Source organism: Artibeus jamaicensis, unplaced genomic scaffold (assembly GCF_021234435.1).
Source record: "Artibeus jamaicensis isolate MK-2021 breed Jamaican fruit bat unplaced genomic scaffold, CSHL_Jam_final contig_1998, whole genome shotgun sequence".
Lineage (NCBI taxonomy): Eukaryota > Metazoa > Chordata > Mammalia > Chiroptera > Phyllostomidae > Artibeus > Artibeus jamaicensis.
In genome coordinates, this window is record NW_026521407.1 from 17521750 (window position 1) to 17546174 (window position 24425).

The following is a 24425-nucleotide window of genomic DNA, read 5'->3' on the forward strand; positions in this document are numbered from 1 at the left end:
CACCGTCTTTTACTACTATTTCATTCTTATTCTTCGAACCACACTGGAATCCAGTATAAACCTGTGAGTTCTGCCTACACAGTCCCCTCAGCAGCCCGTGCAGAACAGCTTTGTCGCACAACAGCCCACTGCTCCGAAATACCCTCCACGTTTCTGTCCGAGTTGCCTCCAACCCCTCCCAGGAACCTCCCTCCCTGTGTCCCACCCCTGCCAACCTCTTACCCGCCTTTCACTGCCCTTAGGAAGCCCCATGTCTTTTTGATGCTTTCTGCTTACCCCAAAGCCCCCTACTTCAGCGCCCACCCATATTCACCCTCCCTCAGAGTATATACTACGTTCCAAGGTGACTTGTTCTTTCCACCCATCTGCCACCCCCAACAATCTACCCGCCAGTGAAACTCAGTTTGCTTTATGGCCTTCAGCTAAGCCAGGTGTTAGAGGGACAGGGTTCTGAATAAATTAATCCACAAGGAGTGAAATCACCTGATACTCTCCCTTCACCCTCCCATATATTTCTGACTGGTAGAAATCCAGGCCGGAAAATGTGCACACAGCAGCCATGTCCGTGGCCTGGATATACAGTGGGGCTCAAAACCAAGTGTTACTGTTTCTCAAATGCATGTCAGTTGTTTTAACAATAAAATACAAATCCACTTAAAATTGATTCTGAAGTCAAAGAAACTCTGTATCATTATCTACTTTCTTAATCAGTGGATACTAAAAAATGCAAAAAGAGATTTAAATCGAGTCCTCAGATTAACCATGGATATATGCAAATAATTTGCTATACGGGTTTATTATAGTATTGCAAATAATTAGAAAGCAAAAAGTCTAATGGTGGGGATTGGCTAAATTAAATATATGATTCATAATACATATAACATGCAATGAAATATGTATGTATAATCTACATGGTATGATATAAAAACAACTCATATTTACTGTGCATTTACTAAGTGCCACTGCTGTGAAAATTCTACATGAATTAAACCACAACAGCCCCGAGAAGTTACGACTCCCCTTTTCCTGAGAAGCAGACTGAGGCACAGGGAAGCTGGCCTTCCCAGGGTCCCCAGCTCAGGGGCACAGCCCAGATTCAGCTCCAGGTGTCCCCGCTCCAGAGTCTGGGCCTCTTAACCCTGCACTTCACGATCATAAGTAAAAGGCAGGTTATGGCACACACTCCCTCCATACAAGATGACTCTCTGAGGTCATGTCACATGGCACGCCTCGGCTCTGAACACTCAACAACGACTGGTAACATGAGAAAAGTCAAAGGAAGTATATGGGATCGGAAACAAGATGCCCACCTGCATGGCCTAGAAACAGGGCAGGGCCTCCAGCGGTGGGCGAGGCTGGAACTGCCGGTCCAGGGCTCTGAGTCAGCAGGAGGCAGGGGCAGCTGGGAGGAGAGAGCCAGGGGAGAAGGGGACTGAAAATGCAGCCGGGGCCCCTGGCCAGAGAAGTGACAAGAGACTGGGTCACAGCTTGAAACAGAGGCTAATACGGGCCCCAGCTCCTGAAAGGAAGCTGGTCAAAGTCACTGCCTGCCATAGGGGCCGAGGGCCACAGCCTATCCGACGTTGGGGGGCAGGTGCCCCAGACACAGCCTCATCACCGGGCCTGGCGAGTTCCCCGGGCCACTTTGCGGTGTCTGACACCACCAGGGAGCAAGACCCCCCCCCAATATCCAAAGGCCCAGATGGAGGCGGGGCAGAACCCCTGTGGTAGAAAAAGGAATAATCAGAGGAAATGGGAAAGACACAGGTGTTTGGTGAATGACCTGGAAGGAAGCTGACGTGCCTGCTGCTCTGGGAGTGAGGGGACTCTCTGGGATGACAGGAGGGCGACAGGTGGGTTGGGGCCAGACTGTGCAGGACCTTGATGTCCACAGAAAGGATTTTGATTTTGATTTTAATTTTAATTTTAAAGGTTAAGCAGATTCAATTCAAAAAACAAAACCAACATACCAGTATTGCCATAGTCCCAGAACGAGGCTGGCCCCGCGGCAAGCAGAAGAGCGGGAGGGGTTTGGGAGATAACGGCAATAGAACTCTTACTGTGTCCCTGCCCCCCTGCATGGCTGGTCCCCACAGTGCTTGGTGGGACACCGTAAGGTAACATCAGGCACAGTCAGTTTCCTGAACTGCATCACTCTTACCTTAGAATGTAATCGCAAATGACTATGCATTTTTTAAATGTGAAAAAACAACCACAGTACTTAACAGTGACGACTCAGTAGTGGCCTCCCCTCCTGTCCCTGTGTTGTGCTTTGAAGCTGGAGGTTCCATCCCGACGTCATTTATACAAAGCTGCCCACATCCATCTCACCTGCTGGGTGACATAGTTTTGACATATTGACATGGCTAATTGATACAGGGTTTTTCAAATAAAAACACCACTAAATACATTTTATTCTCCCTTCATATTTTTAACGGAATTATAGATGTCCAAGGTTCACTTTTTTCAATGTCACTTTTATCTCCAGAGACCCTCTTGACCCAGGTCTAGTACATGTTACATACATTTTGCAGGTCTCATTAATGCAAATGAGTGTTTGTCCGATTATCCAGGATACAGGCTTAGTCGTAGTGCTCAACTCCAGTTGTGGGTGATCTCGGTTTCCATGCCCCATTTTTAAGTTAAAGGAAATATTGTCAGCGCTCTGCCGTTGAGGGGAAGGTGGGCAGCCCGTTGCCGTGGCGCAGAGAACAGCTGTCTCTGGTGTCATGGCCACCATGTTACGCATGCAGCACACCTTTGCCGCTCAGCTGATGGGTCTTATTACTGCAGTATAGCAATGTCATTGTTTGTCACCATGTCCTGGTTTCCCTCATTGTTCTTGCTAAAGATAAGAAGATGGAGGGGGGTGGGGAGAGAAGTAACCACTGTGGAGACAGGGAGGCTCCTGTCTCTTCCGTGGGATGTGCCTGAGGCCCAGGGAAGGGCGACCTCACGACCACACGGTGCTTTGTGAGGGCCACACAGTGCTTTGTGAGGGCGGGGGAGTGGAAATGAGCCACACCAGTGCTGGAGGTTCCTTTCCAGAATTACTCAAGTGAGAACAGACTTGGAATTCTTCTACATTTAATAAACACCATTCACTAGTATAACTGCACACGATACACTAATGAAAGTTAATATTCAAACCTAATAATAAAATAGATTTCCATGTAAAAAGTTTAATATCCCTTAGTAAAAGGACTTGTATGTTTATCAAACTCTTTGCTTAGATCAATTCAAAGCGGGAAAGCAGGAAGAAGAGAAAGTGGCCTAGTTAGCAGTTAATAGTTTGTGATTGGTCTACAGGCAGATTTTTCCCTCATTACTGCCCGTCAGATACATTGTGAGTCAGAGCCCAGGATAGAAAAACGACAGCAGGAGTCAAAAGTGATGTGCAGGGATATAAGCTCTTTTCTTTTACTTTGCCATGTTCCGAGCTTAGATAGACCCTTCACTGGCGGAGCTGCAGGATGTGTGCTTGTGTGGAGGATTTGTGAGACCTTTATTTTAAGTCATAACGTGCATTGTGTTGGTATAGATTTTTTAAATCAGTCTTCTACATAAATCTTTAATAAATTAAAGTTTTAAACTGATGGGAAAGTATGAGGAGCCAAACCATTTTGGAACCAATGATTGTTGTTCTTGTTGTCATTATTGTCATTAAAAAATGGAGTGAACACTAGACGGGTGTCTGGGAGAATGTAGCAGTACTTCCCATCCCCCTCCCCTCCCCCACCCCTTGTGGGTAGGGCTGCTCTAACTGGTTGTGTTTGTGAGTGCTTTTTCCTTTGGGGATGGAAGAAGCATTTCAGCATTTGGAAAGATTATTGGAGGAACTGCGGAGCACGGTGGCTAAGGATGTATGTGCTTCGGAGTCAGACTCCTGGAGTTCAAATCACGGCTCGCCACCCTGTGCTTACTCACTGGGGTGTCAGAAGGACTCAATCCTTATTAAAACACTTAGAATTGTATCTTGCCCATAGAAATACTCAATAAATGTTTGCTGGTAGTAATCTCTAACAAATACAGTAAACCAGATGGGCTAAAGTTTTCTATGACTTTATTAAAGTAACAGGGTTCTGCTTGGTATATAATTTTTAACTTCAGGGTTTGAGTGTAAGGATTCAGTGTAGTGATATTTTTCTGACTGATAGTCTCGCTTGTAGATGAGGAGGTAATTTTAGATTTTCCAAGCGGTCATTGTAAGTTCATTTGGATTCACTGAAATCATAAAAACAAAGAAGAAAGGAGTAAACAGGAAGTAGAAATGCCTAGATCCTGAGTAACAGTTGGAAAATACAGCGTACTGAATTTACAAAGTGATGGAAGGGATAGTAGTAATCAAAGAGCAGCCTTGCTCAAAGAATTTTCTGCTGCCTATGGCCTAGCCTCCAACAGAGGGAGACCATCAAATGTGAAAAGCAAAGTGGGGGTGAGAGTCAAGAAAACTATGAGCATTAACCAGAGGGCTTAAGTGCTTGGGCTGGACCTCCGAAGTGCTCAAAAACTGAGGGAAGATGGGCCCCAGAAGCTTTCTCTCCACACCTCAGTATTCAGCAAACAGTTGCTTCCATTCAAAAATGAGGTTTAATTTTTTTTAAAGAAAAAGGAACTAGCATAAGGTCCTTGCTAGACTGAGAGAGAAGAAATATAAGAAAAAAAGCAAATAAAAAACATAGCTCAAATGGAAAGTTACCCAAGAAACAGGGAAGGTTCAGACAAATTGTAGTTCTTTATAACGAAGTTCTTCACGATGTCAGAGCGTTCACGAACACGTCCGTATACCTCTCTGTCCAGGAAAAAGCCGGGGACAGATAGAGAAAAAGAAAAAAGAAGAGCTATGTTTCTAAGACGATACAAAGCAACAGACAGAGATGAAGAGTGATCTCTCAGACCTTAGGAAAAATAGTAGAGAAAAATCTAAAGATTACAGAGATTGGAACCATATTAGAAGAAACCAAAAAAAAAGAATCATAACTGAAAACATCCAAGGAAATAACAGTGATCAGACTAAAGGAAATCCCACAAAATGAAAGGAAAATCTCAAACAGATATAAAATTATAAGAAAGTAAAACAATAGAGAAAATTATAATTATGGAAGGTCATCAAAGAAGAGCCTATACATGTAAATTTTATATTCCAGAAGAAGAAAACAAATAGAAAAAGATTCATATAATATGAACACATAGAACAATAGTATCAATAGAATACAACTTGATTCTCCTAACAGAAGAAACTTTTCTTCAGAGAATTAAATTTAAAAATAGAAAGGGTACACACAGTGTCTCAAGTAAATTGATATAGAATAATAGCAAAATATATCTCAGTAAAGCTAATGAAATCAAGGAAAAAGAAAATCATATTAGCATCCAGGCAGAGAAAGACAGTCACATTCAACATGGAAAAAAATTTAACCTGGCTTCAGACTTCACTATAGCTATAAGTAATGCCAGCAAACAGTGAAAATCATCTCTATGTACTGAGAGAAGAAAGTGGGATTGAACCATTTTTATACCCAGCCGAGTTGTCTTTCAAATGTACAGACCACTGGACATTTTTAACAAACAAGGTCACAAGAAATGAGCAGACATTCATCTATTTTGAAAGAGTGGTAGCTCAACATTTCAGAGCCAGTGTTGAAAAATATAGCCAGTAGTGTAACCTGTGAACCCTCAGTAAATGTTGCCCTTAAGGCCTGCTTTATAAAGCATGTGTTTGTCTTTGCTTTCGCCTTTCATTTGTGTCAGCTGACAGATGTAACTTGGAGACGTAAGTCCAAGGAGAAAAAGTGGGAAAAATCAAATATTCCATCAGTGGGAGAGATAATTTTTCATTATTTGTTTTTCTTTTAGTTATAAGTCACAAGATTATGACATATCTCAAAAAAAAACCCTTGGCCAGAAAGTCAAAAAATTATATTCTAACATGTTCACCATGGGCTTTTAGTAGATCCTGAAAGGAACTATTAGAACACATTTCTTTCTTAATTCAGTTTAGCAAAAAAAAAAGTTGGGAATTAAAAGCTAGTAATTTTAAATTATCCTCAGTAAATTTATAGACTTGTCTAACTGAACTTAGTTATGCATATTTTCATAGTATATTCCCTTATTTCTAGATATGTCCACTGAATCATCTATGGGATATATTGCAATTCATCTTTAATATTTATTTAAGTCATACATGTCACCATGCAACAAATTTTTAAATTCTATCGCATCTCAGATCAGGAGGAAGAAAAATAAAGACAACTGGAGAAAGACGCCAAGACATGCACACTCACATGATGCTCACTCTCGAGTACCTCTTCATCCTGCCCAGGTGTACTCTTCCAGAGACTTTTCTCCCACCTTCCTCACTTGTCTGTAGCTTTTAGAGAGACTAATGGACTGAGCCACCAGCCATTCCCTTTCCCAGCCTGTGGCCATCAGTCATTGAGAACAGGCGTGATTGTATCTGGAGGGAGAAGGAAACCCATGAACCTGGGATGCTCACGGTGACCAGGGCCCTCCGTGGTACAGATTCTCCTTCATTCGTATCTTCATAATCATGGGGATTCCAGCCAGCCCCCAGGTACCTAGCAGCCCTTTTGGGGAAGTGTCTTACAACGAAGACATGCTGCGAGTTGTCTTCCAGTCACAGTTTGTTGTGATCATAACCCACATCCGAGAAAAGGATTCAGGGTTGGCACAGTGTGGACTTCGTGAACAGAGAGGAGGGAGCAAGTACTCTGCATCTCCGTCGCTGAAAACTGTGTTGTCAGGATTTTAAAGAAACAAAGTGTTGTCAGGGGCACTGCCTCTCCCAGACCCACGAGGACAGACTGGGCTCCTTTTTTCAGTTTGTGACGGTGTTTCCTCTTCTTATCTGGTTTTCCATCACGTGTAACAAATTTATCTTCATGATGAATAGATACTATTCTGGGATGTGTTAAATTCAAAACAATCATTTCTGTGGTACAAAAGGGAGAGAGAGAGAAATAAACTGCCATTTTTTTTTCATTTTAGATAACTTACATTCGACAAGAATATGAAACAAAATTCAAAGGGTTGATGCCAGTGTCTCTAAGACAAGAACTTGAAGACACCATTTCCTCCCTAAAATCCCAGGTAATTACTAGAATCGAGGCATTTTCCAAGGGTTTTGGCGATGCGTGTATCCTGAAAAGAGACTTGCAAATAAGTTTGATTCTGAATTGATGCCAGAAATCAACATGATGTTATAGCATGATCTACTCCCCAAGATGACTGGGTTTTGCTTTGCTTTTTTAGAAATTTTTTTCTTACTAGTGTAAGAACTCATTGCATCAATAAGATTTTCTTAAAAGCACCCTTGAAAGTGCCGAGTTCAGTTACGGTTACTTTTATTCATGGACAGGCTGCATTCCTATGCGGCCACACCCTTTTATTCTTGGTACCAGGCCCCACAGGCCATTGCTTAGCACATCGCTGACTGCTCAGTGTGTGCAATAGAGGAACTGAAAGCACAGTTTCACTAGAAGCATCTTTATTCTGGTGTATTTTATGTGGTTGCTAGACATAACGAGATGCATTTTAAATTCAAGGCAGAGTAATGACGAGGTATTCAAATAATTAGGTTAAATAGTTCTTCCTGCAATGTGTAGCTCTTGGTTGCTTATAAAATATAACGAGAGATAAAAATTGACTTAAATTTGTATACTTAAAGGTATTTTAAAACTTCCCACAAAAGTTTCTTTTATATATGGTACTTTGATAAAGTTCTATAAACGTATATACTGCTATATGCTTTCTCTATTGCTAGTCTAAGGAATTTTTTAAACTCTAACATGAGAAAGAGTTCACTTAGTCCCACTTCTAACACACTTAGAAATTTACATACATTTTTTCCTAGAACAGTTATGTTTCCTCTGTTATTTCTAAGAATCCTTCTATGGCTGAGCTTGTTTAAAAACAATAGATGGGATGCAGAATAGCCAAAACCATTTTGAAAAATAAGAATAAACTTGGAGGATGTACGTCGTCCGATTTCCAAACTTGCTGCAAAGCTGGAATAATGAGGACAGCTTGACAGTGGTTACAGAAGGGACATATGATCAATGGGACAGAATCGAGGGTCCAGAAAAATAAGTGTTTACATCATTGGTTAACTAAACATCAACAAGGGTCCTGAAACAATTCAGTGAGAAGACGGAAAGAATGATGCTGTGGTGATGGCTAGGCCACATGCAAGAGAACGAAGTTGGAGCCCTTACGACGTGGTGTACCTGAGTTTATGCAAAATGGATCGTAGACCTAAACATCGGAGTCCAGACTGTAGGACTCTTGGAAGAAAACATCTTAGCAAAAGGGGCAAATCTTTGTACCTCAGGTGAAGTAAGAGTGTTTTTTGATAAGACCAAAAATGCAGTAGCAGAAGAAATACACAGACAAATTCCACTTCATCAAAACGTACGCTTCAAAAGACACCATTTGGAACTGAAAGGACAATCCATGGAATAGGAGGAAATAGTCACAAGTTATTCATCTCAGACACGTAACATTTTTTGTGTGGAAGAACCCCATGAGGGAAAGATGTCTTTGCTCTCTGGTGCCTGCCACGTACTAGATGCTGAGTAAGTGCGTTTACAGCTAAAATGGGTGGTGTGGTTTGGTGATGGTCACATTAACCATTTAGAATGTGTAGGAGAAATGGAGAGCAAATTCTAGCCATTCCTTTTATACGTTTCTCAGTAAAAAGCCTTTTTTCTGAAAATGAAGTGTTCATCCCCTCATCCTTCTGCCTCTGTAGCCTGGTGCTTCCGCAGGTGAGGAGTTCTGTCGTGCTTGCCCCGACATAAAAATCAGTCCTTCGGGAGAGTGTTAACTTAGAAAGGGTTACGTCATCTCTATTTACAGGAAAAGCCCTCCTCGAGGTGTGGTTTACCCATTTTTTTAAGCAAAAAAGAAAGGAAGGAAGGAAGAAATTTGATACCCACCTGCAGGGCTTCTGTTATCATTCATATCATTTCACTGTAATAAAAGCCACTCCAGCCTCCAGAAGCTGGATGTTGACCCAGAAAGAGAGCAGCGTTGCCAGCTGCAGGCGGTGGGGCCCCAGCATGGCAGCTGCACGGGGGAGTCTGGGCCACAGAGTGGGCAGATTTAGTTTGAAGGCACAGGTGCCTGTGTTTTTTGAAAATTGTTGGAATTCCCATTGCCAAGCATGGTGGGGGAAGGGAAGTTGAATCGGTGTAATCCTTGCATCTGTCAAAATTATCAGTTGTCCCTGGGGTCATTTGAGTAATTGGATAAAATTAAGACATCGGTGATAATACAAATAAGCAACCTGGAGGGGACTGCTTGGGTGCGTAGTCATTGAGAAAGACTGTGCTTTCCTCTCCGGCAGGCACATTTTCTCCTCCGCTAGCTGTACTCTGCATAACTGTGTTTCAGAATCAAGCGTTGCCATGGTTACAGCTCAGACCAAAAAGGCAAGAGTAAACAATTCCAAAATGATCAAATACCACTGACTCGATTGTATCAAGCCATAGCATACGTTATCTCCAAACCATTTCTATTTGGTTTTTATAAGGTGCTTTTGAATTTGTACCTGATACAGATATTTTTAGTAGTAATAGAAATTTATGTTTCAGAATAATCAAACCACGTTGTAAAGATCTGACAAAAGACTGTGCTAAGCCGCCTAGTTTCCTCCATCCCTCTGCCCCACAAGATGGGGACACAGGTGGGGTGGTACCAGCTATGAGCTCTGGCCTACGCAGGCTGTTCTATTAGTCACTGCACGTCATCTGCATAACCTTGGGAAGTAGCTGTTATTAACCCCATTTTGCAAATGAGGCAACAAGAGTTTTAGTAACTTTCCTAGAGCCACAAAGGCCCATCCAGGCATTGAACCCAAGTTGGACTGACTCCAGACAAAACTCAGGCTCTTTCCACTACAAAATCTTGTCTCTTCAACCTCAAGGAATCCCCAGGATGGGTTGAGGTTTCCAGAAGGCAGTAATTTTCTTTCCACTCACTCATTCATTCATTAACCAGCTAGTGAATGCCAGCTCCAAGCCCAGCCCTGTAGAAGGAACTGGGGATGCAGAGATGATTAAATGTCATCCTTGCCCCAGAGAGCTCTAGTTTGGGGGAGAGATTTGAAAACCAGTCATCGCAAGGCCGTGGGAGAAGTGCTAAGGAGTGGAGTACAGGAATACTCTATTCATTATAGGGTACAGAGGAGGGTCGCTGACTGTCCCAAGGGTGGGGGCAATAGCAGTTGGGAGGAGTTGAAGAATTCATAGAGGAAGTGTCCTTTAAACTGAATAGTGGAGGATGACTAGGAGATAGTTAGCCAGCCATTCCAACAAGAGAAAGGGCTGGTGCCCACCGGCAACGGAGTACGCAAAACACGGTATTAGGGTAGGGATGGAGGGAAGGGCATCGGGAAGGATGGAGCTGCAGAGAGGGGCCGCAGAAAACGGCTCTGCAGTAAGAGCCTGAACTTAATTGTGCAGTCTCCGGTGGGTTTTCAGTAGGGATGTGACGTGATCGGATGTAAAAAACACAACATTCACATTCTGCAAATCCTCTGAGTTTTATCCAGGGAATTGTCTGAACTTAAATAAAGTCCTCCCATACTATTTGCACATTATTGCCATTTAAGCCACATTCACCTCTTCTCATCCAAGGTGTCTTTTCTAGGTTAACTTTCTGCAAAAGAGAGCATCCATCCTTCAAGAAGAACTGACCACATACCAAGGCGGAAGGTACAAGCCCTTGCCCAGAATGCTTTCTGGTTGTTTGTATTGTTCTGTGCCTGTGAGTCTCCTGGTTTGACATTAAAGTCTTCATCAGAATTCTTAAACAAGATCAGTTTTGGAGGGAGAGGCTTATTTTTAGTAATAGCCTTGCTTTGAGGAGTCACCCACCTCTTGTAGTCACACTGCTTAGTCAGGACAATCCGAACCGGATGAGAGTCTGAAGGTGCCTGACAAGTCCAGGCCTCACCTGCGCTGTCACAACAAGACACCGTCTGGGAGCCCAATTGCAGGATTAAGGAGGCAGCGTCATCCTTTTTTAACGGAGTGAGATGATGGAGTTCTTAGCATAGTAGGTCTCCTCTTCAAAGTCCTGCGTCCTGGGAGGTTTGGAGCTGGTGCAGATGTCCTCCAGACCAAACCAGACCGCAGCTCAGGGATGTCACGGCACTCACCGCGACTTCTGGGCCCGGCTGTACTCCCCCGGGGTGCGCAGAGCCGTTCTGTCCAAGGCTTCCAGAGACATCACAGCATTGGTTGTGTTTACCTGCTCTCATGTAGTCCGGCCACCTTCCCTTCAGTGCAGCGAAAGACCGAACCACTTATTTGGCATTAAATTAGAAGTAAAGACCTTTTACTTTTCAAAAGTAAAAATCATTTACTTTTCAAAAGATTTCATTGCTTGGTGAAGACAGGAGTCAACCCCTCATAGGCATGAAGGATGGAATTTTGATATCAAATATTCATTTTAACCTCCTTCCAGCTTCTCCTGAATTAGAACGTGTTTTATAATAGACATGCCCATTGAACCTAGAGGGACTCCTAAGTGAAATTCTTTATTTTCAGGTAACCGTGTGAGAACTTACCCAAGCGACACAAGAGTGTAAGAGGGGTGCAGTGTCTGGGCCGTGCTGTGGACTTCCAGCAGGTTTGAAGAGGTGGAGAGTGTAAAGCAAACTGTGAGAACAGTGGCTTTTTTTAATACTTAAATGTAATTAAGATCATAAAAACATGCATCACTCATATACTAAGTGGGGTGGTTTATTTGTGTCTGCCTAAGTTATTTTTTTAACATCCCTTTATTTTTTTATTTCCATACTTATATGTGTTTGGATGTGTACTGAGAATTGCTTATATTGGGAAAAGAAATGATTTCCTGAAGCTTTCTGGTTAATGGTTATGCATAGAACTTTGCAAGTTGCGTATGATCGAAATCACATTTGTAGTGTCATATCAAAAATTTTAACGTCTTTACATTGTTTTCGTGTTCATATTCATATTTTATTAAAGTATTGTTTTGTACTTGTCAATTTTATTTCTGCTTTTTGTTGCACCTCATTTGCTAAAACAAGTAGGACAGCTGCATGGTATCTTTTCCCTAGAAAGTACCGACAATCTCAAACTGTACTCTGGGGAGAAATACCTACTGTCATGTCAAAGATCAAATCCATACGGAGCGTGTTGATTCAGAATAAAAGCCCCTGGGTCATCTGCTGTCAGTCCGTCCAAGAACTTGCCATATTGGTGTCTAATCTGACCCTGGACTCCAGGGGCAGAAGAGTATAAGAATTTTAGGTAGCAGCTATGGCTTTACTGTTATTTTCTTGTCTCTCTTTTTGTGATTGTGGTTTTAATTATAATATCAATTGACACTCCTTTAAATGCCTAAAAACGTAGGAGTGTGCTGGGAAGGATACTTAGCACACTGGCGAGTATTAGCACCACGAGCTGTGTTGGGCCCCTTGCCTTTGCTGAGAAAGTAGGTAGGATGCTACTCCCCTGCACGGGTGGTGTCTGTTACTACCCAGTGCCGATAAGCTGTTAAATGCTGATTGGTTAACCCCGATTTGCCAAGGAGATTTTGAATTGCAGAGGATGGATGCTCAATAATCTTTTGACCACAGTGTGGTGCGTGCCAGGGACCCTTTGAGACACTAAGAGTCCGGACCTCGCACAGGGCTGGGATCCTCTGGGTTACCGTAAAAGGTCAGGGCCAGTGTTTATTTACGCTTCTCCAAAATGCTTCTCTTTCCCACGCCCAGCTCTGTTGTTTGCTGCCCAAGGCTTAATTACCCTTCTTTTGCACTGTAACTGAGACAGGGAGATGATAAGGAAGTAACAGGTTCCTTCCAAAGAAGGAAGTTCCTTTTACAGCCACTTCCAAAGCCAGGGCCAGGCTGCCTCGAGTTCCTGCACTAAATCATCTCTGCCCCGTCGCCACTCTGCCTGGTCATGTTCACCCTGACACCTCCTCCAGAAATATGTCTCCATCCTTTGAAAGATTGGGTTGTTCTTGCATTTACAATAAATGATAGCCCTTCCTTAAAGAATATTCAGGGAAAAACAAGGTTGTAGCAGATGCCATTAAAACCACCTAACAGATGAGGACGGTTGGTATTCAGACTATGATTTAGTGCTGGGAAGGGAAAGATTAAGGCTGCGTGATTAATTTTAAGTACTTTTCTACAGACCGTGAAAACAGGTTGAGGCTCGGCAGATTTCATTAGTAATATTATTCGCTGCTTGCAGTGAAAATACTTTGTGGATTGTATTGTCTGCTGGACTTGGAACTCCTGCTCAAGAATATTTGTTTTCCGTGCGTCAATATCAGTAGGTGTTTTGGAAAGTTGCCTGCTATTCTTTCTTCTCCTTATTTCAAGGGTTGTGAAGTTACGGACACTGGCGAACCTTGGACATTCCCCAGGTCCTGTCTCCTTTCCGAAGCGTGTCATGCGCATCTGGGAGTAAGTGGGCTGAAACCTAAGGTCACTCTGATTGTGTGTGCTAGGGGTACGTGGCTGACACTAATGTTTTTGCGAACATTCTCAGACAAAGGAAGAGAAAGGAAAATGACACCTGGCATGTTTAAAATTCCTTACCAATTGATCACTGCGCGCACAAATCGGTACTGAAAGAAAAAGCGAGCACTCAGGAAATAAATTATAAACATTGTGCTTTATTAAAAAATCATCTAAGATCTCTTCCTTTCTTTTATCCGGCGGAAGATCAGTTGTCCATCACAAACCTATTTTAGTTGCATTTCAAGTTATTATTATTGGCTGCTGCACCCGAGTCATCGCCTGTGCTTTTCCTGTCTCAGCACGTGATTATCAACAGGTAGTAGTGAGGGGCAGGCTGAGCAGAAGGACAGCTGTGGGGTCACAGTGGTCGTGGCGTGTGTTAGTCTCCAGTTGTGGGAGCAGGCATGAGAAGGGTTAACGTGAAAGTCGGCTGTCAGTCGTCTCCCTATGTCATGGTTCTGTTGGAGCCCACCATTTCTGTGTCCCCAAGCAGTGAGCCGCTGCAGGGGTCCAACCCCTGACTTTGCAGCCTCCCCACTCAACAATCTAGTCCTCAGAGGGTGGCTGTCCAGGACACAATGGGGGAGAAAAGGAGGACTAGAGAGAGGGAACAGAGAATGGACAAACTTGCTTCACAGGTTATGCAAAAGAATTGACTGGTGACGCAAAGGAAATAGCTCAGATTCAAACATTACCCTGTAATGTCACTTATTAACAGATTTTTTCAGAAATGAGCATGTGCTTGTAGTGGTGAGCAACCTCATTAAGGGACTCCACAGAGAAAGTGCAGAAGGAAGACACCGAATTAACAATTAACAGCTCTCTTATTGAAGTTCATTGCCATCCACCGAAGGCAGTGGTGTCTTCGTTTTCTTTCTAAGAGTAAAAAGGAAAGGTAAAACATCAAAACTGGTGGGAGAAAAGTTTCAGAACACAAGGTCATTTTAACTCATGGCTTCCTTTAAAGAACTATCTCTTCTCAGCTTTCATATTTTGTTCAGAAAGGTCGTCTCTTTTAAGCCTTGTCATTAAAGGCAGTTTGTTCTTTAAAGTGAATTATCAAAGGGTATAGAAATTGCAAGTTACTGAAACTAAAATGCATGATCAATTTTAAGTCTGCTAACTAAAGCTTACTTAAAATTGGATGTGCTTTTGTCCTGGCAGCCCCTTTGATAAAACCAGAAAAAGATACATGGTTGGTCAATTCAAAGTAGGAAAAAAGATAATTAGATAAAACTTTTTTCCCAGTGACTGAAGTGATGCTTGGATGTAGAGCCTTGATTAGGAAACTGTGGGATAGGCTGTAATGGTATCTGAAAAGTAAAAATTTTGGTCCGGGATTTTGACCTGTGTTAACATTCGCCGCTCTCTCTTGCTTTAAGAACGGAATCAAACTTCAGATCACATTATTTACCTCTCACATGGAGGAAGAGAACCGGCATTTGCAACATAAGACTAGAAGAATTGTAAAATCTGGATCCCTCACCAATATCTAGATCAGCTGAAAATTTAATCTTCTAGACATTTCCTTTTTAAGCAAGGATTTGCATCGGCAAATGTTTTAAAACCAAAGGCCCAAGATGTTGCTGTAGATTCTGCTGTTTTTAGAACTGAGCTTAGTCTAGACGTCAGGCTAATAAATACTCTTATATCCTCACTGGGAGGCTCCCATTTAGGAGAGGTCTCGTGGAAAACAGCTAGTTGGACGCAAAGACTGGATGGAGCAGAAAGAAGGGGCTGCCTGCCGAGAAGCCTGCCGTACTTACCGAGCCGAAATGCAGACACGAGTGGAGCCATTTTGTCCCTGCTGCTTTTCCTTCAGCTGGGAAGGAAGAGTAGTCCTTCAGTGGCGTCCACTGCTGAGTTTTGTTTCCTTAGGCGATTCTCTTCACCTACCCAGGCCTCACTTTCCTGACCTGTACCGGAAAGGAGCACAGCCGGGCCAACGCCTGCCGAACTCGAACGCTTTACTCCTCTGATTCAGTGTTCCTCACACCAGTGTTCCTTCGGCTCTGTTCTGTATGACGCATCGTGAGGCATTCAGGTGTCACATTTAAGAAGAATGGCATGCTGTATGCTCTTGAAGAATCAGATTTACATCACTCATGCAGTCACTCCCTCGTTTAATAAACAGTATTGGTTGCCTACTATGTGCTAGACAGAGCATTAACCGCCTCCAGTTTAGTGGCTTACCACAGTCATTTATCACTTCTCTCCCGCAGAGAGCTGACCAGGCTCAGCATGGCCGTCCTCAGCTGGGTTCCAAGCAGCCGCAGTCAGGTGTAGGCTGGGGCTCTAGTCACCACGATGGCTCACTCACAGGGCGGCTGTCGGGAGCCCTGCAGAGCAAGGCCAGCAAGACACCTGACATAGAGGTCACTAGCCACAGGAGACCTGGGCCCAGCAAAGGCACAGCCTCATGTCCACTGTGCTCTGTCAGAGAGACAGGGCCCGTCAGAGTCGGGGGTTGGAGGGAGGACTTGGGCCCAGTGGGCCCTGTGGCCGTCTCCAACCTGCCACACCCTGTAGTGAAGGAACCTGTCTAACTCTTTTGGCCCTGGAATGTCTCCTAAAACAATGTGGTCTCTGGAATTGTTTTCCTGTGGTCCACATATTTTATTGTACAGACTTCTGTGAAGTGTTGAGACACTGAAAATCTTGGTGATGGCTAAAAAGTTTCTTCCTCTGCAAAACCCCATTAATCTAGGTTGTATTTCTACAATCACGGGTTAGATGGTGGATTTGAAGGCTCTGCTTGGTAAGCCCTGGGTTCAGAATTTTAATAAGGCCATGCCTTCCTCTGTGAGTCCTTCGAAAGATGGTAGCAACCACAGCTGTCTGTTTCTTTCAAGTCTTCTCTGTGTGGGACCTGGTGTGCATTGTTTATCATCATTTTCTTAGCAAGTGTGTTATTACAAAGGTCCACCAAAACCCAGACCCTGTCCTTAGTGTGGCTTCTTTTTCTCTCGTGGGAATATTGGGCACGTGGAAGGAAGGATGTGAACTTGCTGAGCCTCTGAGAGACAATTTCCTGAACCACAGAACACTTAAAAACACTCAGCTAAGTAGAGCGTAATCATCCAGATAAACAAATGAATCAGCCTCCTAATTGCCCCGTTAGCTTGTGCACCCATGCTGAGTTATCTCCACTGATGCCACTTAGCCTAGCTCCTGGACCTCCTTATTCTCAGCTTGCACCTCGGTGGGGTGTGTAGGTGTGCGGAGGAAGCCTGGGCCACCAGTTTGCCATTTAACATCATCTCTATTTCTCACTGAACGCTGCTGGATGCGGGGCGGTCCACCCGACCTGGTGATCAGCGTGTGTCTTGAATGCATCACAAGGGTGCGTTTGAGTGCAGTATATCTCTCTCCGGCAGGCAGAGCCTGACCCTCTGGGGTGCAAGGAAAATAGAAAAGACATCATTTCCGTAGGAAGTGGAAGTATTTTCCTGACAGGGTGGGAGAGATTCTTGACCATCAGATACTTTTGACAGAAGTATCAACATCACCTGAGATTTGCATCACCCAGGGTCGCTTCCTGCCAGCTGCCAGAGCTGCCATTTACCTGACATCCTGCCCCCCGCCAGGTTGCTCTCCAAGTTCAGTGTAAACTGGTTCCAGTCCGGTTTCCCTTGAACACTCACATTTTTTTCCCAGCAACTGCTGTGTCACAATCCTGTGCGAAATCCTTTTCCGAACTGATCATTTGGCCCGTGACAGGTCATTGTGTTTGTAATAAAAATATTTACTCAAGCCAGCGCAGTGGTGGCTGCGAGAAGCCTGGGCAGGATTGCCTCATCACGTCAGCAGCTGCTCCCTCACAGCATCTGTGGGTAGGGTTCAGCCTCCAGTGATGCCTCTTATATACAGTGTCAGGGAACCTCTCTCCAACTGGGTTCCCACTTGTGTTAACTGATTTTCTTCTAAAGCATTTTTATTTATGCATTTAGGCATGTGAATAGGGAAGCTGCTGGAGTACAAATTGCATGGATTAAGGGAATATTTTTTCTTTTAAAATGCTTTCTGCAATCTTTTGGAGGGGGTGTGTGTGTGCATGCGCATGTGTGCGTATGTGTGTGTGATTGTTTTAATAGGCTAATTAAGATAGCAAACCTAAGTAGACCTCCCACTGCTGGCCCTTGCTATTAGGGACTTTGCCTAAAACCATGTAATGCTCACTCTCTCTGCCTTTTTATTGGTAGAGGAGAAAGATTAATTGGTCCCATGTCCATCTCACATTGTAATTATTGTTTTCTCTGATATAACCTCTAACATATGAGGAGCATTTTCACTTCAAGCAAACTGTAAATTGAACTCGGCTCTTCAAAACTTGAGGAAACCTGCTCCAAAATTAAATGTACTGCAGACCTCTGTTGAGTGCCTCTTGCGAGCCTGGGACTGGGAGACGTACGAAGACTCACTCCTTGCCTATAAAGAGCTTGTGATCTGTGGGGGGAAATAAGACCTACAGAGAAGAGGAAGGAAAAAACAATATAAGAGAGAACAAGACCTGTATAGGAGAAATGCCCAAGATTATGGGAATTCCAAGGAAGCAATAACATTTTGAAATCAGCTCTCGTAGGAGGAGGGGACATTCAAACTGGGCTAGAGTAGGATTTCAGTAGGTGGAAGTGCAGGGAGGCCATTCCCATGGAGTCCAAGCCAGTAAAGTCGTTCTGTTCAGATCGCCTGATCACAGCGTGCTGAGAGGGAAGTCGTGGGAGAGAAGATTGAAAAGGTGTGTTGGAGTCGGATTGGGGAAGTCGAGGGGAGCCACACCCACTGACCACCTTCAGCACTGGGCTGGGCTTCGGCACGTGGTTAAGGGCTTTGGAGTCAGAGGCTCAGCTTGTCTGATTCTAAGTTTCCTTACCTTAGAAAAACGGAGGAGAGAGTAGAACCAGGTTGTGAGAATTCAATGAGATAATGTGTTCAACAAGGCTAACAAGCAATAAACATAGAATACCTGGAAGCTATTTTTATCTTCTGACAATCCTTAATAACTTCATGAGATAAGTGTTATTTATACTTGAGGAAACTGAAGCAAAGAGAAGTTTGGACATTTGCCCAAAGCCATAATTCTAATATATGGTGAAAGCAGAAATTGGAACTGATACCTCCCTAATGCACTCACTTTTGCCCCTTTTACTATATTGCATTGCTGCCACAGATGGATGAGGAGAGGTTTGGACTTGGTTTTATAAGCATCAGGGAGCAATTGAAGAGTTTTGAGCAGGGACGTGGCACGATCAGAACTTGCTGTAGAGCATTTGCCAAGCAACTCCACGAGGCAGGCTGATTTAGAGGAAGCAGGCTGGAGGCAGAGAACAAATTAGGAAAGGTGTGCAGGAGTCTAAGATGGACCACATCCCCTGGGAGAGAAGCATCCCTCTGTGAATGGAAAGTAGGTCAAAGATTCAGCAGCTACCGAGGCACCTGAATGAATGAGACGATTGTAGGAGAGAGAGAAACGAATGTGGGGCCAAGGTTTCTAGCCTAAAAAGATGCAGGGTGGAGATTTGAGTCAGGGGAAGAACGATGAGTTTGGGTTTAGACATGTACAGAGCTGCATCGGGTAACTGGTACCCTGGGTCAGGGCCCAGAGATTTGTCAGACAGGAGCATTGGGTAAGAGCTGACGCCCAGACAGCTGACAGTTTCACCAAGAAGGGAAAAGGTTTAAGAGGAACTGGAAATGAGAGGGAGAGGGATAGGAGGGGGCCGGGAGGGAGTGCCCCATATGGGAAGCTACAGAAAAGAATTTATTGCCCTGGCTGGTGTGGCTCAGTGGCTTGAGCGCCAGCCTGTGAACTGAAAGGTCATCCATTCAATTCCCAGTCAGGGCACATGCCTGGGCTACGCACCAAGCTCCCAGTTGGGGGTGTGGGGGAGGCAACCAATTGATGTTTCTGTCACACATCCATGTTTTTTTCAAATAAAAGAATTTATTAAAGAGTTTTTTAAAAAGAAGTAAGAGTAGGAGAGGTCTGGTTACACAGTAAAACGCAGAGTGCTTTCAGGATGGCTAAGAAAACCTGTTGAATTTGCCCTTGAGGAGGAAGTCAGAGGGAGCAATGAGTTAGAGGCAAGAATCAAATTCCCTGAGGGTCCTAACCGAAGGGCATGGCGCCTCCCAGGCTCTACAGTCCTGAGATAAGTGGCGGAGAGCAGGTTTCTTCCCCTGATTCTCCATATCAGCTCGCACCTGGCAATGCTTCCACCAGACGTTAACCCCACCAAAGCACCAGAACTTGTGGGGGCCGGCCACAGGAAAGGGTAGCCTGCATTATTTCTGAAAGTCTAGGGAAATGTTTTCAGCCCTGCTCCCATCTACGGTGAGCCTCAATTCGTGAATTTTGCAGAGTTGCTAAATGAGCAACTCACCATGGGTTGAGTTACCCGTCAGCCATTTTGCAAACCAGCCTTCTGGATAAATCGTGAAAATAAAACTTGAGTGCTCTTGAGGAACATTCCTCTCCATTAAAATAATTTCATTTATGTTTCTTAGCGATGTGGAATTATCATTAGTTTTCAGGCATTTTTCATTTAACAACAACAAAAAGGCAACTCGAACTTGATACTTAGGTAGAACTTAACATTGAATTCGTAGTCTGCGTACTCGGTCATAAAATCACGTTTTTTTATGTCCCACTTGCCCCCCCATAAAACCATCAGTTAAGAAAACCAGGCACGTGATCGTGACAACATTTGGGGCTGAAGAAAAGCACACTGAAAACAGCAACGCAAGGACAGCGTAAGGGCTTTGGGATAAAACACAAAGAGTTGAGACAACTCTTTTAAAGGGGAATTAAATTTATTAAAATTCTGAAAATAGCAGTAAGGCTTTCTTACTAAATAAAACCATTTTATGCTCTAAATTTTTCAACAAATTTTGTAAATGTTTACCATAACATCTAGAAGCCGTGTCTTCCTTTTCTTATTTTTTTTTTATCATTTGGCTTCAGAATTTCTTTCATGCCAACACTGAAAGTTTAGTAATAGGGAATTAGAAAGGAACCTGGCAAGACATTATAATTCTGTCAAAATAGCTTGGATTGTGGGCTAATTTTAGGAGGGAGAAAAAAATGGCTTTTTTCTACCTAAGAAAAATTGAGACTAGGACATTTGGTCACTTTAAAATCTCCAGCAGGGGGGTGGAAGGGTATAAATGCTTTAAATTCCCTGAGCTCCACAGAAGGGACACAGGGAACTCACCTGAGCCCAGGGCCCTCGCACTATTAGAATTCGGTCAACTCAAGCCGGCCAGACTCTGGCCACCCATGGTCCCCCACTGGAGATGTCTAGAGACCATGCACAGAAGGCTGTGGTGACTAAGTGTCTTTTGTGTGCCACTGTTAACCTAGCTCTGGATTTCTTTTGTGTCATAGAACATGCCCTCCCAGCTGCAAAAAGAGAAGTTGGGACCCAGTCAAACTTCAAAGCATGTCAATACATAGCTTGTGCGTTCATCACATAGACCCGCAGTGTGGACAGTGAGAGGGAGTTTGTAGACAGTGATTCAGGACTTGGCTGCTGCTGCTGCCCCAGAGGCGGTGCCCTTTTCTGCCCGATGGCATCAGCTACAGGCAGGCTGAGCAGCGGCACAGGTAACTGTGAGCTGGACTTTAGAATACTCGCCACTCTACTGCTGGGTGCGATGTGCCTTTCAAAACCCAGGCACATCAGGAAGAAACAGAGAAGATCCCAACAGTATTGTCGAGAAGTCGTGAGTTTTGTTCCTAGAAATGTATGCAAAACTGAGAGTAGCATATACCTTTATCTGAAAAGAGTCTTTGGGCCATAATATTTAGTGCCTTCTTTCAGATTAGCTTCGCTATAATACCATCTAAATAATTCCATTTTATAGACTTAGATTTTATGCTGTAATTCCTACTTGGCCATAATGGTTTTATCTGTTATTATGCCCCTAAGGGTGGTTGAATTTTACATTATGCCTTCTGACCAAAGAGAAGAGAAAATATAATTCTACTGTGTCTTCAGGCACGCTATTAAATATTTTATTGTGCAGGTATAATTCACAATACTCAGAGGCAAAAGCTTGTATTGCTAGACAAATTCAATTCTAACACTGGTTACATTGGCCTTTGGACTGGCCCCATAAACTCTGCCTGCCAGATAGACAAGACATAACGACCATGGGTTATCACCTTAGCGATATGTTTGAGGTGTGGAAGTCACAATGGAGCCATCACTTTGTCCACCTCCAAAGGGAAATGCCGCCTGCCACAGCTCTAGACAGCCCTTCACATTCAGCAGCTCATCCCGGGACCCAGTCCTGATTTAATGTTTCCTCTTCACCTGGTTAAGACCACCACTCACCACCAAAGCGGGTATTCAGTGTGGACTAAATCAACTGGAAATGCAGGCTACCCTCCAAGGTCAAAGTTGGTAGTGATTTCATCTGACTCCATCTGCCGCTTAAAAAAAATAGAACTGTTTTGTAACACTTTGCTTAAAAAAAAAATCATCAAGACTTAAAATGTTTTTATGCTTCGGTATACCTTAGAAAAGCAAATGTAATATGTGGATTCTTGAATCAACAAAAGGATAAAGAAAAGCCTGAGTTTGGGGAATAAGGCATCTAATCAAAAGGAAGATAGCATATTTGATTGTGAGCACAATTTTGAAGGACAGAAGAAATACCCGAAGCACCTGCACAGCCAGGTGTCGGCACAGGAGAATGTGATGGGCTCATTTCTGAAGTAGAGAAGCGTTTTTGACGGCCTAGCAGGAACCCCAACAGACGCGAGGAGTCCTGGTGACTCAGAATCTAGGAGAAGTTTAGTCAGAAGAACCACTTCTCTCCTAAACACAGAGAACAGGAAGTCATTTTCAGCACCACCAAAGCTGTATTTCATCACTTCTGGAAATGACCTTGTTGGTTTGATGTCAGAGCACAAGAGAAAGCTTTAAGAACTTACTCAGAAGCATCAAAGAATTCCACAGAAGAGTTAACGACAGGGAGCAGTGGAATGTTGGCTCCCCCAGCAGTTTACCACTTGATGGATTCCGAGAACGTTAGTGCACACTGTACCCCAGTCACTATGTTCCAGAGATGACCCTGAGTTTGAACACAGTTCCAAGGCCCTCGGAGCAGTGAACAAAGTTGTCATCTTCTGTTTAGCACCGTTGAACTCATATTGTAAGAAAACTCATCCAACCCAGCTCATGAAGAAGAGCTTTCCAAAAGGAGCAGTGTGATCTCGTGTTTAATTTGACTGATTTTTCTGAGATCAAAGATCAGCTACCAAGTAGCCAGATTGGGCCTAGAACCCACATTTTTGGCTTCAAAGCCCATACTCTCTCCCCTATTGCTTACCGTCTCCCATCCCCTCATAATGGATCAGACACAGTGATTTAATTTTGTGGTGCTATGAGCCAAGCTTTTGTGTCACAATGGTTCCACTTGGGCCAATGTCCATTTCCTTGTTCCTTCCGTATTTTATGTGCCTTACAATCTAGAAAGGCTAAAAGGTCTAGCCCTTAGTTGCCCTGGACACAGTGTCTGTTTGGCAATACACTATAAAGCACCAAAGCTTCATTTCATAAACCATCTGATAGGACATTTTATAGGAGCATGACACTTGCCAGAATACTAAAGAGGGGCTTGTGCAAGACTCTGCTCTTGGGCAAGAGTGTGAGAGTGGACTGGAAATTGTGAGAGAGGTGTCCCGGCATTGCTTCCAAATGCCGTCCAGTCCCCGTCCAGGCCTGGGCTCTCGACTGTGTCTCTTTCATGCTCTTCTGGGACATGGGCAAGGATCTGTGAAAAAGCTGCTGCCTTCCAACGTCAGAAACTACTAGAGCTCGATAAGGAAATTCTTTCTCTTTGGGATTCCATTTCTTTCCCATTTTGCAAGGTTTGAGTGGACATCTCCTTCCCTCCTCTTGAGGCTACTGGGTCCTCATTCCTGCAAGACCTCAGGCAGTAGCATCCGGGAAGCAGAGATGGCTTTGATTGTGCAAGCCCTTGATCAGTATCTCACAGGTCCTTTGTGACTCCGAGAATTCTCTGACAAAACCCCATGATGCAAATAAGTACAATAGCTGTACTTGGGCAACGGGAGGGAAAAGTGTGTAGCACCCAGACAGACCCTTGATGTCCAGCCAGATAACCTCACATGGCACATGATTAAATCTGGATGCCTCCAGAATGACTCAGATCGTAGAAGGACTTGGCTGTCTCATTGCTGATGCCTCTGATTTTCCGATCGGAGATAATGAAAGCACAGCTGAGGGACGTGAAAGAAATGTCACTGGTTCTGAGATGTCACTCGAGAAGGACAGGAGCAGAGCCTCCTGGCTTCCAAGTTTGAGTTTCTATAAGTTCGAAACATTACATCTAAATTTTTGCTTGAAATAAAATGCACCAAAATAGCATCATGTACCAATCGTTACCTCGGGGGGGCGGCAGCTCTGGACCCCTCCCAAGTCACGAGGAAGTGAGTTACCTCCCAATAAGCCTGGAGCCCCCATCTCTTCTGTAGTTTGCACATAGGTCAAAAAAAGGGGTGCAGACAATTCCTTGGGATAGCGTAACCTGAGTCGTTGGCTGCGTTTACTCTTTGAACGACAGAAAACATGCCAACTTTGAACTAAAGCATGCCTGTGTGGAAGTAACCTGTTTTCTAAGGGCAGGCCACTTTCACAGACGTTTCTCCCTGAATCCTCACAAGCATGCTGTGAGGCAGTTGGATATCATCAGCTCTTCCTTATGAAGAATGAGGCTGAGAGGTTATAGCCTAAGGAGGAGGAACAGACCTGGTGGTGGAAAAAGGACTCAAACCCAGGTCTGTGTGATAAAGACCTTCCGCTACCCCAGCGAGTGTGAACCACTGTCCTTACCCTGACTGCACATTAGAATCATCTGAGAAGCT

The 24425-nt window shown here is 43.9% G+C and overlaps 1 protein-coding gene across 2 annotated transcripts in view; it reads left to right on the plus strand.

Annotated features, from left to right (window-relative positions):
* The window catches only part of CEP112 (centrosomal protein 112), a 336669-nt gene extending 324683 nt beyond the window's left edge, over positions 1 to 11986 (plus strand). For both annotated transcript variants that reach the window (XM_037128107.2, XM_053657443.1), the window contains exons 25-27: positions 7009 to 7110; positions 10672 to 10736; positions 11574 to 11986. In XM_037128107.2, the coding sequence (XP_036984002.2) occupies positions 7009 to 7110; positions 10672 to 10736; positions 11574 to 11577 (171 nt within the window). In that variant the 3' untranslated portion in view covers positions 11578 to 11986. The remainder of the gene's footprint in view (positions 1 to 7008; positions 7111 to 10671; positions 10737 to 11573) is intronic.
* Positions 11987 to 24425: the final 12439 nt, after the last annotated feature.